Source organism: Suricata suricatta, chromosome 8 (assembly GCF_006229205.1).
Source record: "Suricata suricatta isolate VVHF042 chromosome 8, meerkat_22Aug2017_6uvM2_HiC, whole genome shotgun sequence".
Classification (NCBI taxonomy): Eukaryota; Metazoa; Chordata; class Mammalia; order Carnivora; family Herpestidae; genus Suricata; species Suricata suricatta.
In genome coordinates, this window is record NC_043707.1 from 112063795 (window position 1) to 112078047 (window position 14253).

At 40.5% G+C, this 14253-nt stretch overlaps 1 protein-coding gene across 8 annotated transcripts in view; it reads right to left on the bottom strand.

The window, feature by feature from the left end:
* Positions 1-14253, bottom strand: part of MACF1 (microtubule actin crosslinking factor 1) — a 324783-nt gene that overhangs the window by 32973 nt on the left and 277557 nt on the right. For 6 of the 8 annotated variants that reach the window (XM_029947032.1, XM_029947031.1, XM_029947028.1 and 3 more), the window contains 16 exons: positions 13252-13336; positions 12505-12746; positions 11620-11826; positions 9704-9823; positions 9164-9271; positions 8058-8276; positions 6874-7077; positions 6131-6139; positions 4940-5171; positions 3804-4030; positions 2088-2210; positions 1901-2002; positions 1202-1303; positions 937-1110; positions 690-845; positions 349-546 (listed from right to left, as the gene is read on the bottom strand). In XM_029947032.1, coding sequence (XP_029802892.1) covers positions 349-546; positions 690-845; positions 937-1110; positions 1202-1303; positions 1901-2002; positions 2088-2210; positions 3804-4030; positions 4940-5171; positions 6131-6139; positions 6874-7077; positions 8058-8276; positions 9164-9271; positions 9704-9823; positions 11620-11826; positions 12505-12746; positions 13252-13336 — 2508 coding nt within the window. The remainder of the gene's footprint in view (positions 1-348; positions 547-689; positions 846-936; positions 1111-1201; positions 1304-1900; positions 2003-2087; positions 2211-3803; positions 4031-4939; positions 5172-6130; positions 6140-6873; positions 7078-8057; positions 8277-9163; positions 9272-9703; positions 9824-11619; positions 11827-12504; positions 12747-13251; positions 13337-14253) is intronic. The other 2 variants (XM_029947033.1, XM_029947029.1) reach the window with 1 other exon arrangement.

Genomic DNA, 14253 nt, shown 5'->3' on the forward strand with positions numbered 1-14253 from the left:
GGGGGGGGGGGGGGGGCACGGGCACAGGCGCCTGGGTGGCTCAGTTGGTTGAGCGTCCGACTTCCGCTTAGGTCATGATCTTGTGGTTCGTGGGTTCAAGCCCCACATCGGGCTCTGTGCTGACAGCTCAGAGCCTGGAGCCTGCTTCAGAATCTGTGTCTCCCTCTCAAAAATAAATAAATGTAAAAAATTAAAATTAAAAAAAAAGAAATGGAGCGGAGGCCAGGGTGAAGGGAAGGGGGGTGGTGGGACGTTTCCCAAATTGTTTTCCTTTCGCTGACTCAGATAGGCTTTCTTCCAAATGTTATGTGCACAGCTCCACCTCCCTAACTTAGACAACACATGTACCTGCTGCAATGTCAACTGAAGCTGCTGCTCTCTCTCCTCTGTTTTTTGTAACACTGACTCCCAGCATTGGTTCATAGTTTCCAAACGGTTCCTTAGGCTGCTGGCGTCATCTCCAGCACTAGATTCAAGAAGCTCATTGCCAGCTTTGTTGACTGTTTCCACTGTGGCTTGATGGGCCAGCACATCATTTTTTAGAACCTAAAAGATGTTGAACGACATAACTTAGATCCACAGATATCATCAAGCCTGGTTCCCAATGGTACACACAATATCCAGAGGCTTCTGGTACAATACTGGGTCTCAAGACAACAGGCTTAGAGATGAAAACTGAGGACACTTACATGGTGCTTTGCGAGCTCAACTTCAATGACTTTTGGGTCTCCGCTTACTGGTCTCTGAGCGTCCAACAACTCCTCAGTGTGAGTCAGCCAACTCATCAGTTCCTCTAAGGCATGCTGGAACTGGCCAAGGGCCAGGAGAGCACCTTCTAGTTTATGCTACTCAGAAAAAGACATAAAGGGAACGTTTGGCAGGGTATTAGAAAAAGGGAACTAGTTGTCCACTGACCCACTCTACCATCTGCCTCACCTGTCTGTGGGCAATTTTTTCACCCAGGTTCTCCCAGAGGTGTTTGAGTTCTGTCAACGGTTCTCGGATAATGTCTCTGTCCGTCTCATCAGTAGCTTTCTTTAACATCAGCTCACCCTGATGATTAAGCTTCTCCATCTCAATTTGCTGCTGGTAAACTTCCACTTTGAACTCCTACCAAAGACATACTTAATGTTAATCAAACCAAGCCTTTAAAAGCAAAAAAGAAGTAACTCTTCTTCAAAAGCCATTCCCATTTACAAACCTTCATTTCATTTAACTGATCTTTAACAGTGTTGAGGTCAGTGCCGACAGGGGGCATGGTGCAGAGTTTAATCACAGTGTTATCTAGCCAGTCAAACATAGCCTAAAATAGAAATACAAGCAGTCAAAAACCAAAGAATTAGCATGATCTCCGCTGACATAAGCAGACAAAAATTAAAGTACCTTGTGCTGTCTGTGTTTTCGGGTGGGGAACAGAGGTAAGGAATAATGATCTTTATTCTAGTAATATGAGGATTTAAGAATAGAGCCAGTGTTATTAGGATAATGTCCAAAATAAACTACACTCTGGAAAAACTAAATGTGAATAGCAGTTAGTATTTGTCAAGGCCACCTAGCAAGCTCAGGATGTGGTAAAACTACAGTACCAAGCCATGCTTCAAGGTCACTTGGTTCTGGAACCTTCTGGCAAGTAATGACTTCCACAGTAAAGCCTGCTTTACTGTATAGCTACCCTGAGGATAAATATGGTGATGAAGAACATGGCAAGAAGAGTAGAAATCTGGAGGTCAGTATTTTTCTCACTAGGAATGGAAAACTTCAGCTGGAAATACCAAAGCAGCACCATCTTAGTTTTGAGGATGCTCCAGTCCTGTAAAGGTGATCCACTCAGACGCTAGATCCGAAGTATGACAAAGACCATGGACCTTACTTCTGTGCTGGCTACCAGGTGGCCTCTCACCTGAAGAGTATCCTGGTACTGCACAGCAGCTTGCATGGCGTCCTCGAGCTTTTCTAGCCTTTCTTTCCAGGTTTTGTTTAAGTTCTCCCATGCGTTATTCAGCTGGGGGAAAAACAGACTAATTAATATAACTCTTCCCTGTGAGTCCACTAATGTTTCATCTGAATTCTTATCCACTTTTCCATACCTCGTCAATGCTCTTCTTTACTTCGGGCTTCTCGGTTTCTCCACAGGCAAAAATCAAATCTGCTCCAAGGATTCGAATAAACTCCAATTCCTCATGCAGACCATCTGTCTCTTCCTTAATAGTCTACATGTAAATGAACAGAACATAAGCCAAAACAGAAAGCAGAACAGAACTTCCCAAACTTTGCAAATGTAATTTATACTCCCATCAACAGCAGATGTTGAACAGAACTGTCAATTTTACAGAAGCCTTTCAATGTCCTTAATATTCCACATATAAACAGTGAAACTTCAGACTTAGTTTATTTCTCTCTTTCACACAGTATGTATATATGAAATATATTTTTATATATAACAATATATAAAAAATAGTCTTGGAAAGGCCTAATGAGCTTTATTTTCTTAATTTATTTTTAATGAGCTTTAATAACTTACCAAAGGTTTATTCTTCCAGCTGCCAAAGAGGTTTTTTTTTTTTTTTTTTTTTGAGAGAATGTGCTTGAGTGGAGGGAGGAGAGAGAGAGAATCCCACGAGGCGCAGAGAGAGGGAAAGAGAGTGCAGAGCCTGGAGAGGGGCTTGAGCTCACCTGACATGGGGCCTGAACTCACATACCTTGAGATCATGACCTGAGCTGAAGTCGGAGGCTCAAACAACTGACCCACCCAGGCACCCCCCCACCAAGGACATTATAATCTACAGCCTAAAATCTATCATGGGGAAGTATATCAACAAGGCTAAAATAATATGGTACAAGCCACCAACTTTAGAGCCAAGAGACTAATATAATAGAAATGCTAGGTGGTATAATCTTAAAGAAAGTCAGTGCTGTGCCAGAGCCAGATCCGAAACACTGCTTCATGCACTGGCAACAACAGTGGCAGCGAGTGGGGAGAATGGCGGAAATAAAAGACTAACATCAAGATAGGCAGGACCTAATGTTAAAGAGACAAAATGAGGGGCACCTAGGTGGCTCAGTCGGTTCAGCGTCCGGCTTTGGCTCAGGTCATGATCTCACGGTTCATGGGTTCGAGCCCCGTGTCAGGATCTGTGCTGACAGCTAGCTCAGAGCCTGGAGCCTGCTTCGGACTCTGTATCTCCCTCTCTCTCTGACCCTCCCCTGCTCACACTGTCTCTGGCTCTCAAAAATAAATAAATTAAAAAAAATTTAAAAATATATAAAAAGAGACAAAATGAGATGAAAAATGCATTGTGTAAAAACTAGGCACTCCCAAAAGACTAAAAAGAGGTAGGTCAAAGTAATAATTATTATCTCTGGATGATGAATCCAGAATTTATTTTCTTTTCTATCTGCTATTTTTCTACGGTAAAGAAATTCACTTGGAAAAAGAAATTTACCTGAGAAATAATATACACTACAGAGAGGATTAAAATCATAAAGTACATTCTATTAATTTGAATTAAGCTTAAAATTGACAAAAGGATTACTTTTGAGTGATGGAACTAGACTATATCATAATCATGGAGGTTGTAGTAGAGTATCCAAGTGGTAAAACCTGTATTTATTAAAAGAGGAGAATTCTCTACTATAACGAGCACGTATTTTTTTCAAGTGGAAAAAAGTCCTATTAAACAACCAATAACCACTCCCACCTCTTAAGGAAATAGGCCTGGGTAAGCAGTTAACACAACGTACTTGGATAAAGTGATTTTCTAGAGGACAAACACATAAAAGACAAGGTTTTGTTTCTGTCTTACCTCAGCAGCTTCAACCTGCTGTTTGATTATAGATGGGTCAATGCCTGGGCTTTCTAAGTCATGGACAATGTCCTGGGTGTCTCTGATAGTGGTCAGGAGAGCTGCCATGTCATACCAGAATTTCTCTGCTAGTTCAAGGACATCAAGGAACTTAATTTCTCGTTCTTCAGCTCGAGCTTTGATGTCCTCCCAGAAGAATACCATCTGATCCAATTTGTCCTGGATTTCTGAGGGAATAAAGAACAGATAGGAATAGGACTTCTCTGAACACTTGAATCTGCTTCATCAGAAATTTCACCTAGTTCTCACATTTTCCCCTGAAATTATCCTTTAAAAAAAGCTCTACAAGTTGGGGTGCCCAGGTGGCTCAGTTGGTTAAGTGTCTGACTCTGGCTCAAGTCATGATCTCATGGTTCATGGGTTCGAGCCCCACATCGGGCTCTGGGCTGACAGCTAGCTCAGAGTCTGGAGCCAGTCTTCAGATTCTGTATCTCCTTCTCTCTCTCTGACCCTTCCCTGCTCATGTGGTCTCTCAAAAAAAAAAAATAATAAAAACATTAAAAAAAAAAAGCTCTACAAGTTTATAACCGAAGGATAGTTTTCAACCTTTGTTTTATTATTATTCCGACATTTGTATTTTCCATTTATGCTGGTCTCCCACACAAAGAGATCACAGAGGTAGTGTGAAAATGAGTTATCACGTAATATAAAGGTACTGCTCAAATGCAAAAGTGCTAACATAAAGGAGCTGAGATGAGAACTCTATTTCCAGTGTTCTGTGTCAAACTCACTGTTTCCCATGGAAAATGTTGGTAGTTATACTCTAGTATAGACACTGTGATACTCTGGTTTCTCTTCAGATCGCATAAATCTTTCGCCTTTTACTATAGACACTGCGATTCATATTTGGGGTTAAAAGAGCATCTGTTTCCTGACCTAGGAATCCAACTATCAATTGCAGTCTTGTTTCAATGGGGAGATGTGTTCTGAATTCTAAATGACTTTCAGATGACTTTCCAATTACTTGGTCACTGCCTTTACATTCAGTGAAGTATATCTGATGGGATGCTGGAGTAAGCACAGCCTAGAATTTACTCTACTGGTTTTCTTTAAAAATAATTAGATTCATTAAGCACCTTTTGCAGCCATGTCCTTGTCGGCTCCCTGAGATCGCGCGATGAGCTCTTCTCCACGGCGCTTCAGGGCCTCAAAGGAAGGCTGAAGCTTTTCCAACTCCACGGTGGCACTTTTGTTGTCACTGACGCACTCTCTGATCTTGTCCACTTCAGCAGGGATCAGGGGTGGCATACGCAGGCGAGAGGAGAGATTCTCCAGAGTCTCCAACATGGGCTCGATTTTATCATGGAACTAAACAGACGTTGGAATGTCAGCCATCACAGCAATACTACTTCATCACACTTCTGGGTGAAATGTTAGGGAATAACAGGGTATAAAGCTACTACTGTTTCAGGTAACTTGCATTCAGTTTAGCCTGATGGCTGTCAAGTGTTAGGTCTGCCTAAGAGATGGTTTTGGGCATAGCACACCAGTGCTGGCGCATCAAAAAAAGTAAGTAAATGTTTATTTTCAAAACAAAAAAAGATATCAAGTAATATGCCAGAAATCAACTCAAGTCATTAGTGCTGTCACAGTACTTCCCCGATCCCAACTAGTGTGACAAAGAAGGGACAAGACCATGAAACTGGTGAGAGTCAGTGTGTCAACATCTCAGATGACAGCTGCATGCAACAGATTAGACCAACAAGTTAGAGGCCCTCCACCAACTGTGTAAATGGATGGGAACTTAATATGCCACATGACTTGGAGATTAAAGGTATCCTGGCATGCAATTTAATAACCCACCGTATGTAATAGTGAGAAAGGAAAAGGCTGGCATGATGAAAGGTGACTAAGGAAGGCCAAATCTGTCCTTATTCTAAAAGAACAATTTACCTTCCTGCTTTTCAGGTACTTTGAATAACATGACTATAAAATTTTCATTTACAATCTGAAGCAGAGAAGGGAAAAGGGTGCAATGCAGATAAACTTTCCCCCTTAAGAAGTTCTCTAAAACCAATTCTGGATTCACTGGAATGAGGCTTATCAATGGTAAGTGTCTTACATGGGAGACACAGTGGGATTTCCTCAACAAAATCACTCCCCACCACTCCCTCACTTCTAGGTTTCACCCCAAGTGAGACTGGCATAATAAACCACACTAATAAAACTTCTTCCACTACAGTTAAGGGAGATTTCCTTATCGGGATATCTTCTCAATTCTCAGCTTCACAAGAACCCCCTAATCCCAGCAGGGGTGGGTACCTTACCTCTGCAATCTGTAATGGTGGGCGCGGTCAACACAACAATGAAATGTGACGATGTGGGGAGGACAGGAGCAGGCAGCAACAACACAAAGTAACACATTCCACAATGTGAGTGAGAGATGGGACGGAAGGTGGGGGGAAAAACTTGAGTAAGTACAAATATTAACCAAGAGTATTGAGACTAAACATAGGAATAAAATACCCAGACATGACAAAAATACCACTAACAGCAATATATTAGTTGAAAAGTATGTAGTTACATGCTTTAAACTCCACTGCTGGTGGTTTATGTTTCTCTTTGGCTCTTTCTTCTCCCTAGTCAAGCATCTTTCTCTGCACCAGGAACTAGCTCGTGGTCTCTTAAGAAAACTAATGTGCTGTCTTCTAAGTCTCGAAAGTAACAGGCCTGATGGGAATCTCTCTTTTCTTGCCATATTTGTTGCTTCAAGGTGAATTTATCCAAAATCATCCCTGCTAAAGATTCCTCACAATAGAAAGTTTTCAAGGAAACAGTCAACAGGCAATATATTCAGCCAAGATAAGACCCCCTGGCAACCAGCCATAGTGTTGGTATACCACTCTTCCTTGGATTGAAGGTAATAGGCACAGGTTACTGGCCTACTGATGACATATCATCTGCATGTTGGTCTAGACATTCCAGACCACAGACACACACCTGATACAGAGATCTCGTGCTTAGACTAAAGGGTAGTTGAAGGGAACATGACATTAAGACATACACATACCTGAGCCGACTGGGAAACAGCCTCGTCCAGAGCCAGTGCCCGCTGGCGCACCTCCTCTTTTATTTGGGCATACAGGTTTTCTGCTTTCTGGTATTTTTCCTCCACCATTTCCCCCTCCTCAGGGTTTAACTCCTTTAGTTGTGGGCCTATCTTTAGCAGCTTATCAATATGGGGTTTGTGTTCAGCAATGGATTCCCTGAGTTGCTATGTAAAAAAATAAAAAGAGCATTTTTATACCAGTTTATTTATTTAAATACTTTGATCAGAGCTCATATCAACTTTGAGAGGAACAAATGGAATTTCTAAAAACCAGCAAGTCCCAGCATCTCACCATTCACAGAGAAGAAAAAAACCCCCATCTAAGCCCTAAGGTTCTAATGCTACCTAATTCCCCTAATTTTCAAAAGCCAGTTCATCGGGAAGCCTTCCCAGACACATCCTCTCTCACTCCCCCTTCCCCTCCCTGCTGATCGTTTAATCTCCCTCTTCTGTACTTATAAATACTTCCATGCACTATATTTTAATTTTCATGGTTAAATATCTGTCCCCCACCCCAAAATGAGAGACATTATCAGGACAAGGCACAAACAGCAATATTTCAAGTAATCCAACCACTCCTTGACTTTATTGCTGGCTCCTTCCAGTTTATATCCATCCATGTATAGGAATACAGAGAAAAGAATAAGCACAAGCCGCCATTAACCACAAATTAAAGAGACATTAAAAACTATCTTGAATGATAACGGCATTAGTTGAAGTGTCTACAAATTTCTTTTCTTCCTAAACTACATTTAGCTAATGCTTTCTGACATTGTTTCATTCCAGCTAGGGCATCCCCAAATGGAAAAAGCCACCCAACCATACCCCAAGTCTCACCAACACCCCACCATAGCTGGAAAGATTTAAAATTCCCTTGATGTTTACATAGTTCTTTACTTCTGGAGTACCTAGGTTTCTGACATCTCCATGCTCTTTAACGGATTCATATTAAGGACAAAGGAAATAATTCAGGTATGTGTGTGTGTGTGTGTGTGTGTGTGCGCGCGCACGCAAAAATTCTGATTAAGACTTAACTTCATAACAGAACTTCCACTTGGTAGGCACTAATAAATATGTTGTTTTAAAGTAAAGCGTGGAGACAATTTTCAGTTCTGCAATTACATAAAACCTGGCATGCTCCTTACCCTCATTTCCTCTTGCTGCTGCCTGAGCTGTTCATGATCAATGGCCGGAGGAGGTAACTGTGCTATCAGTGCCCAGGTCTCCTCAATCCAGGGGCTGAGCTCTTCGTAAGTTTCCCAAAACTGGTTCACCAAGACCTGAGCCCGTTCTAGGCGGGTGTAACGCTCTGAATTGAGCAGACTAATAGCTTCATATTGCTGTATTAGAGACTCTGTCTTTTCCTATGAACAACAAAATATAAAATTATTACTATTACAAACTCTTCTTTTAAGGAAAAATGTAGGTATATACCCATTAAAAACTAAAGAATTTCTTTAGATTTTTATGTATGAAATGGATTGAGCAAAATTACAACTGACTTAATTTTCTTTATATTTATCTGAATTTTGTACTTTTTCATATCATATATATGCATTGTTTCTAGATTTAACACATGAAAGTAGTTTCAAAGACAGTCAAACAGAGCAAGCACAACACAGCATTAACCTCTTAGAGATGACCTACAACTTCAGACACAGCATTATTATGGCAAGTCAGTTTAAACAGAACATCTCAAGGGCTGTAATGGCCCCTTTCCCCATTAACATTCACTTGTCTTTTTCCCTCTGATAAAAATGTCTCCACAAACCAGACACTTAGGCTTCATATGCTTAAAGTGAGCAGGTCAATTTATGAACATTTCTGAGGCAACAGTGATTAACCATAACTTTTTTAAGAACAAGCCAAACTGGTCTACAAACAACTCTCTTGGCCAATCCTTTTAGAAATGGGTATGGTCATTTAGAAGGGCCTGAAGAAAAAATATCTGCATATGGGTCTGAAAACCCTATCATAGATACTTAGGTAACTCGAAGATCCTTCTGGACTGAAGATAAACAGCAATTCCTCTGTTACAAAGAAAATGGACCTGCAATATATTTCACATCATATGATAGGACTATTTATTTGTGTACATAGGGTTAGAGGTATGGATCCCCCAGAACATCAAATTGCACCTTAACACCATTATCAATAAGAGGGGGAAGAACCTTCTCTGTCATCTCACAACAATACTGATTCACTACCATCGAGACAGGATAAACACAGTAAACAAATAAATGCAATTCACCTGTAATATGGCTTTTTGCTCCTCCCCACATGTGCCAAAGATTTCACCACGATGACTGAAGAGTTCATCCATTGAATCTTTGTGTCGAATGATGTCAATAGAGAAAGCCTTTCAAAGTGAACTATAGTTAGGTCACGAAGTAAAAGAACCCCAAGCCTGTGTTACTGAAATGTTATTAGGCAATTTATGAAAAATTCCTTGCTCCGATTAAGCCACATCAAAACTGGTCTATAAAGTTTGACACTTTGCCTATCCATACATCTTCCATGCTTATCTTTTAGTAGTTTACAAAAGTATCATCTATCTTAAAAATCATCCAGAAAACTGCTAACTATTCTTTGCTGGATTAATGGGCCTATCGCTCCCTCTTCACAAAGCAAAAGAATCTTTTCCTCATCTTACCAAATATTTTAAAACTCTAGCCACCACAATGAAACTGCATTATTCTGCCTGAGGCAGTCAGAAACTCTCATGGTTACTCTAAGCCAGTGAAGATCCTTCTAGTTTAGGACACAGCGGATACGTCAGTGTTACACTTACCTTCTGTACCTGCAGCTGAGCTGTGGTCTGGTCCTGTTCTAGGCGAATTGGACCCAGGGCCATCAGCTTTCGTTTTGTTTCAGCAACCCAAGCTAGTTCTGCATCAGCAGCTTGCTCATACTAATAGGCATATTAAAGAAAAATGAACAAATTACGTATAATAATTTATACTCCTTAGAATTATCATCTCTTCAACACAGAAAGGCCTGGATTTTTTACTAATATGGTTTATATCTACAAAGTAAAGTCAAAACTGGGGAAAATTTCATAAAATCAGAAATCGAGATGCAGATAATTTGTAACTGATTATACTTCAATAAATAGGAGTTGATCTTATTTCAATTTCTTTATAAAGAAGTTATACAACCCAATTAGTGGCCCTATAGCTAGACAAAACAATGGGAAACTGACACTCTTACGACTATACTTTTAATCACAATGCTTTTTTAATTTTTTTTAATGTTTTATTTATTTTTGATACAAAGAGAGACAGCATGAGAGGGGGAGGGTCAGAGAGAAGGAATCACAGAATCTGAAGACAGGCTCCAGGCTCTGAGCTAGCTGTCTGCACAGAGCCTGACACGGGGCTCGAACCCACAAACGTGATTATCTGACCTGAGCCGAAGCTGGCCGCTCAACCGACTGAGCCACCCAGGCGCCCCAATCACAAAGCTTTTATGAGGCTCTGTTCTCCCCGTCTGTCAATTCTGTTTTCTACCCATATACTGAATAGTAGTTTTAGCCATACGTTTAAACGTATTGGTTAAATATGGCAACAGACAGCTGAGTCAAGTTAACTTGGAAGTACTCTAGTAGTTGAAGCAGCTAAAAAACCCAGGAGAACACCATACCTTTAAAGGGTTCTGCGGAAACAAAGAAAACTAAGAACTTGCTCTATGTGACTATTATTTAATGAGATCCCCCAATGTTTTCTCTTCTTTAACTTTGCCAACAAACACTAATATTTAAAGAGGAAAGTAGGCTTCTCCCAAGCATGATAAATCTCATACTGAAATATCTGGCCAAGATTAGGGATATCATTAGAGACATGTTGGGGACGCACTCGGGAGTCACAGCAAACTTTTGTGTGGTTCACAAAGCATTTGCTTATTACTATGAACCCAAGAAGTCATGTTATATTTACTCTGCACCATGACACGTTAATAGGTGCATATCCAGCTACAAAGGAAAGCAAATAACTTTCTCCAGAAAGCAGGAAGGAAAACAGATTGAGGGAAATAGGACACCTGTGTTTACTGAGGTTCTATTTTGGATGGCTCTATTTTGGTTAGCATATTTCATAGTAAATATAGTTCTTGGTTCCTTCCCCTCTTCCAGCTAATACTAAAACAGTTGATTATGTCAAACTAAGATTGGGGTGCATTTGGACCTTCTGATCTTAGATATAATCTACTATCAGAACCTGCCTCTTAACCAGTCAGTAGCTAAGAAGAGGGCTCATACAGACTCTACTGCAAATTCCCATCTGCTCAAAAAGGTTCAAATATTATGGGTCAGAGGTGCCTGGGTGGTTCAGTCGGATAAGTGTCCAACTCTTCATTTCGGCCAGGTCATGATCTCACAGGTTTGTGGGTTCAAGCCCCATGTCAGGTTCTGCACAAACAGCATAGGGCCTGCTTGGGATTCTCTCTCCCCATCTCTTTCTGTCCCTCCCCCATACCCTCAAAATAAATAATAAACAAACTTAAAAAAAATATTTTGTGTCAAACTGAGATCCATCTTCACATATCTTAACCCAATCACTTCCTATCACTAAAATAATTTGTTGCATCAGATTTGGTTTAATCTCGTTATCCTTATTTCTGAGCCTGTATTTATGTGGGTCATAATTTTGTGCTTCACACATACATCCCTGCTGCCTAAAACATTATTGCAGAGGTGTTTATAAACATTACCTGCTGTGATCTCTGAATAGCAGCATCAATTTCATCCACCCTTTGTCCCACAGTGTCACTGACCAGCTTGTACTGTTCATTGGCATCAGACACAAGTTTATCTAGCCCTTCTCTGGCTCTCCAGGGCACCAGCTCTAAGAGAGCATGGCTTACTTCATTCACTGTGTCCAACACCAGCCTGTGCTCCATGACCTCCTTCTTTAATTCCTAAGGAGGGGAAAAAAAGTTTTCAGGCCATTCCTTGCTAAATTAAGCACATTAGCAGCTGTGCTGGGTGGAAAGGGCTATCTCTACCACACATCTCAGCAGGGCTCTGACCTCCTTCCTCCACTTATTTTTCTTCTTGTCTCAGATTTTTCAATCATTCCACAGCCTGACTTTAGGCTAAGCTGCTGCTTAGAACTGTCTGCAACACTTCTCGGGCCACACTATCTCTGGATAGAACAAATAGTGCCTCTTCCTTTTTTTTTTTTTTTTTCTTTACATCAATAGAAATGATAAAGTACTTTAACCAAGGGCATTTAACTCAAGAAGTACCTACATAGTACATTTCTGCACATCCAGAACTGCACTAGATCCTGTAGGACAATCAAACAGAATCCTGAAGTACTCTCTAGGGAATGAGTCAATTTTAAAATGTTACATGTGAGGCAAACTTCCCAGGGATCTGTCTTTCCCCCGCCCCCCTTCAGACCATAACAAGTGCTCTTATGTAAGTCTGCCTTTATGTCAAATCTTACTGTCCATGAGCAAACAAGAAAGGAGGCAGGTAGAACTTTTTGGTTTAGATTTAAGGTTGAGAACGTTAGTGATGACACTTAAACCTTTGAACTTAAGGACTGGTAAAAACATTCTTTCCCTTTACAGCGTGAAACATCAACTCACCTTCTGTCTTTGCTGAAACTGGGGTATCTGCTCCCCTGAGGGAGACTGTCCTCCACTGGCTGCCAGCTCCTCCTCCACTTCCCTGAGCCACCCGGTCAGTTCCTCATAAGTAGACTGGAACTTGGTGGCTAGCTGCCGGGCTTGCTCTAAGGTTCGGAGGGCCTTGGAACTAGTGACTGTGATGTCTGCATAGCGAGTCTTTATTCCATCCAGTTTCTCCTGGATAAGCAATACCTCTTCACCTGTGGGGACAGTGCACAATTACTTGTATTTAAGAGGACATGAGGGACTCTCCTTCATCCCCTTTTCTTCAAATTAGAGCTTAAATTTTATAGATGCTCTCTCCCTATGGTAGCACTTTCACCTAGAATAGCACACTAAGGGAGGTGGAAAATAAAACCTCCAGTTGATAGAAGTCACTTCTGAGATTATTAAGATCTGAATTCAACTGTAGATGTTTCTAGATGGTCCCAGCAACTCTCGGTGAATGCTGGCCTTGGACATACTGGAGAGCAGGGAGAGTCATCATCTCCAACCAAATTTGATACGGCCTTTTAGTTTTCACAGAGTTATAGGAAGGAAACAGGAGCCGAGGCTGCCAGCCTCCAGCAGCACATGATAATACAGCCAGTAAATACTAAAGCTTCTCCTGCGTACAAAGAGTAGTGGCTACTGCAGGGTGTTTATTTCCCCGGACATGTACTTGCGTGACTGCAGAGGTGCTGAGAGATGTACTTTTCAAAGTACCTGTGGTTTGTTTTAGAAGAGCCTGACCATTTTTAATAGCTTGATCTACATTCTTCTTTCTATTAATGATTTCTTCATTTAGAGCCTAAAAGGAAAGAACAGCATGAATCTTAAAACTATAGCACAACAAAGGGAAAGAAAGGTGAGACCTTTAGAAGATAAGTTTAAAGTAAAGAGACAAATACCAGTTTAGTTTATAATTCAGTTATTTGATTCATTCACTATCTCTTTGGTTACCCCATTAATTACTCAAAATCAATTAAATCTGATACTTATGGGCAAGCTAGCCCTTGCACCGGATAAGAAGAGATTTAGGATTAAATCAGTTTTACCAATCCACTGGTACCAAACCTGAGCCCAAGAAAGGCAGAAGTAGAATTCAGCAAAAATGTCTACGGTGTCCAAAACCAAGATTCAGAAAGTTCAAGAGAAGAAAGTCAGCCAAGACCAGGCTAAGTTAAATCAGGATCCTGGTTAAAAATTCTCAATAGTTGAAGTCAATGAATCAGAAGAATCTTAGATTATTTAAAAATGCAACAAAAAAACTACTTTGCCAATTTTTTATCCCTAAAGAAATTTCATAAAAATGAGATGAAAAGAGCAAATTGTTCTTTCCATTAAGATGACAAATAATCCTTGGAATTTGAGCATATAAATTCTACAAATAGAATTTTAGAAGTTACAGCTAGCTATATGGTCAAACCCAGGGTGATATTTAGGTATTCTGGCTTTGTTACATTACATTCTTTTTCATAAAACTGCTCAGATGGAAACTGAGTAATATATTACCTAACGATGTAAAACATGATTTGGAACTGAGATGGTCCCTGACTGTACTCTGGATCATCGTCTAGAATTATTGTTTCAGTTTGTTAAGTACAAGTCTTTCCATGGACTCATCAAAAAGAGATTAGTCCTTAGCAACAAGTCTATAACTATGTGCTTGTGTATAAAATGAAGTTGAAATGTTTGGAATTAAAAAGAGAAAGAAATGAAGAGAAA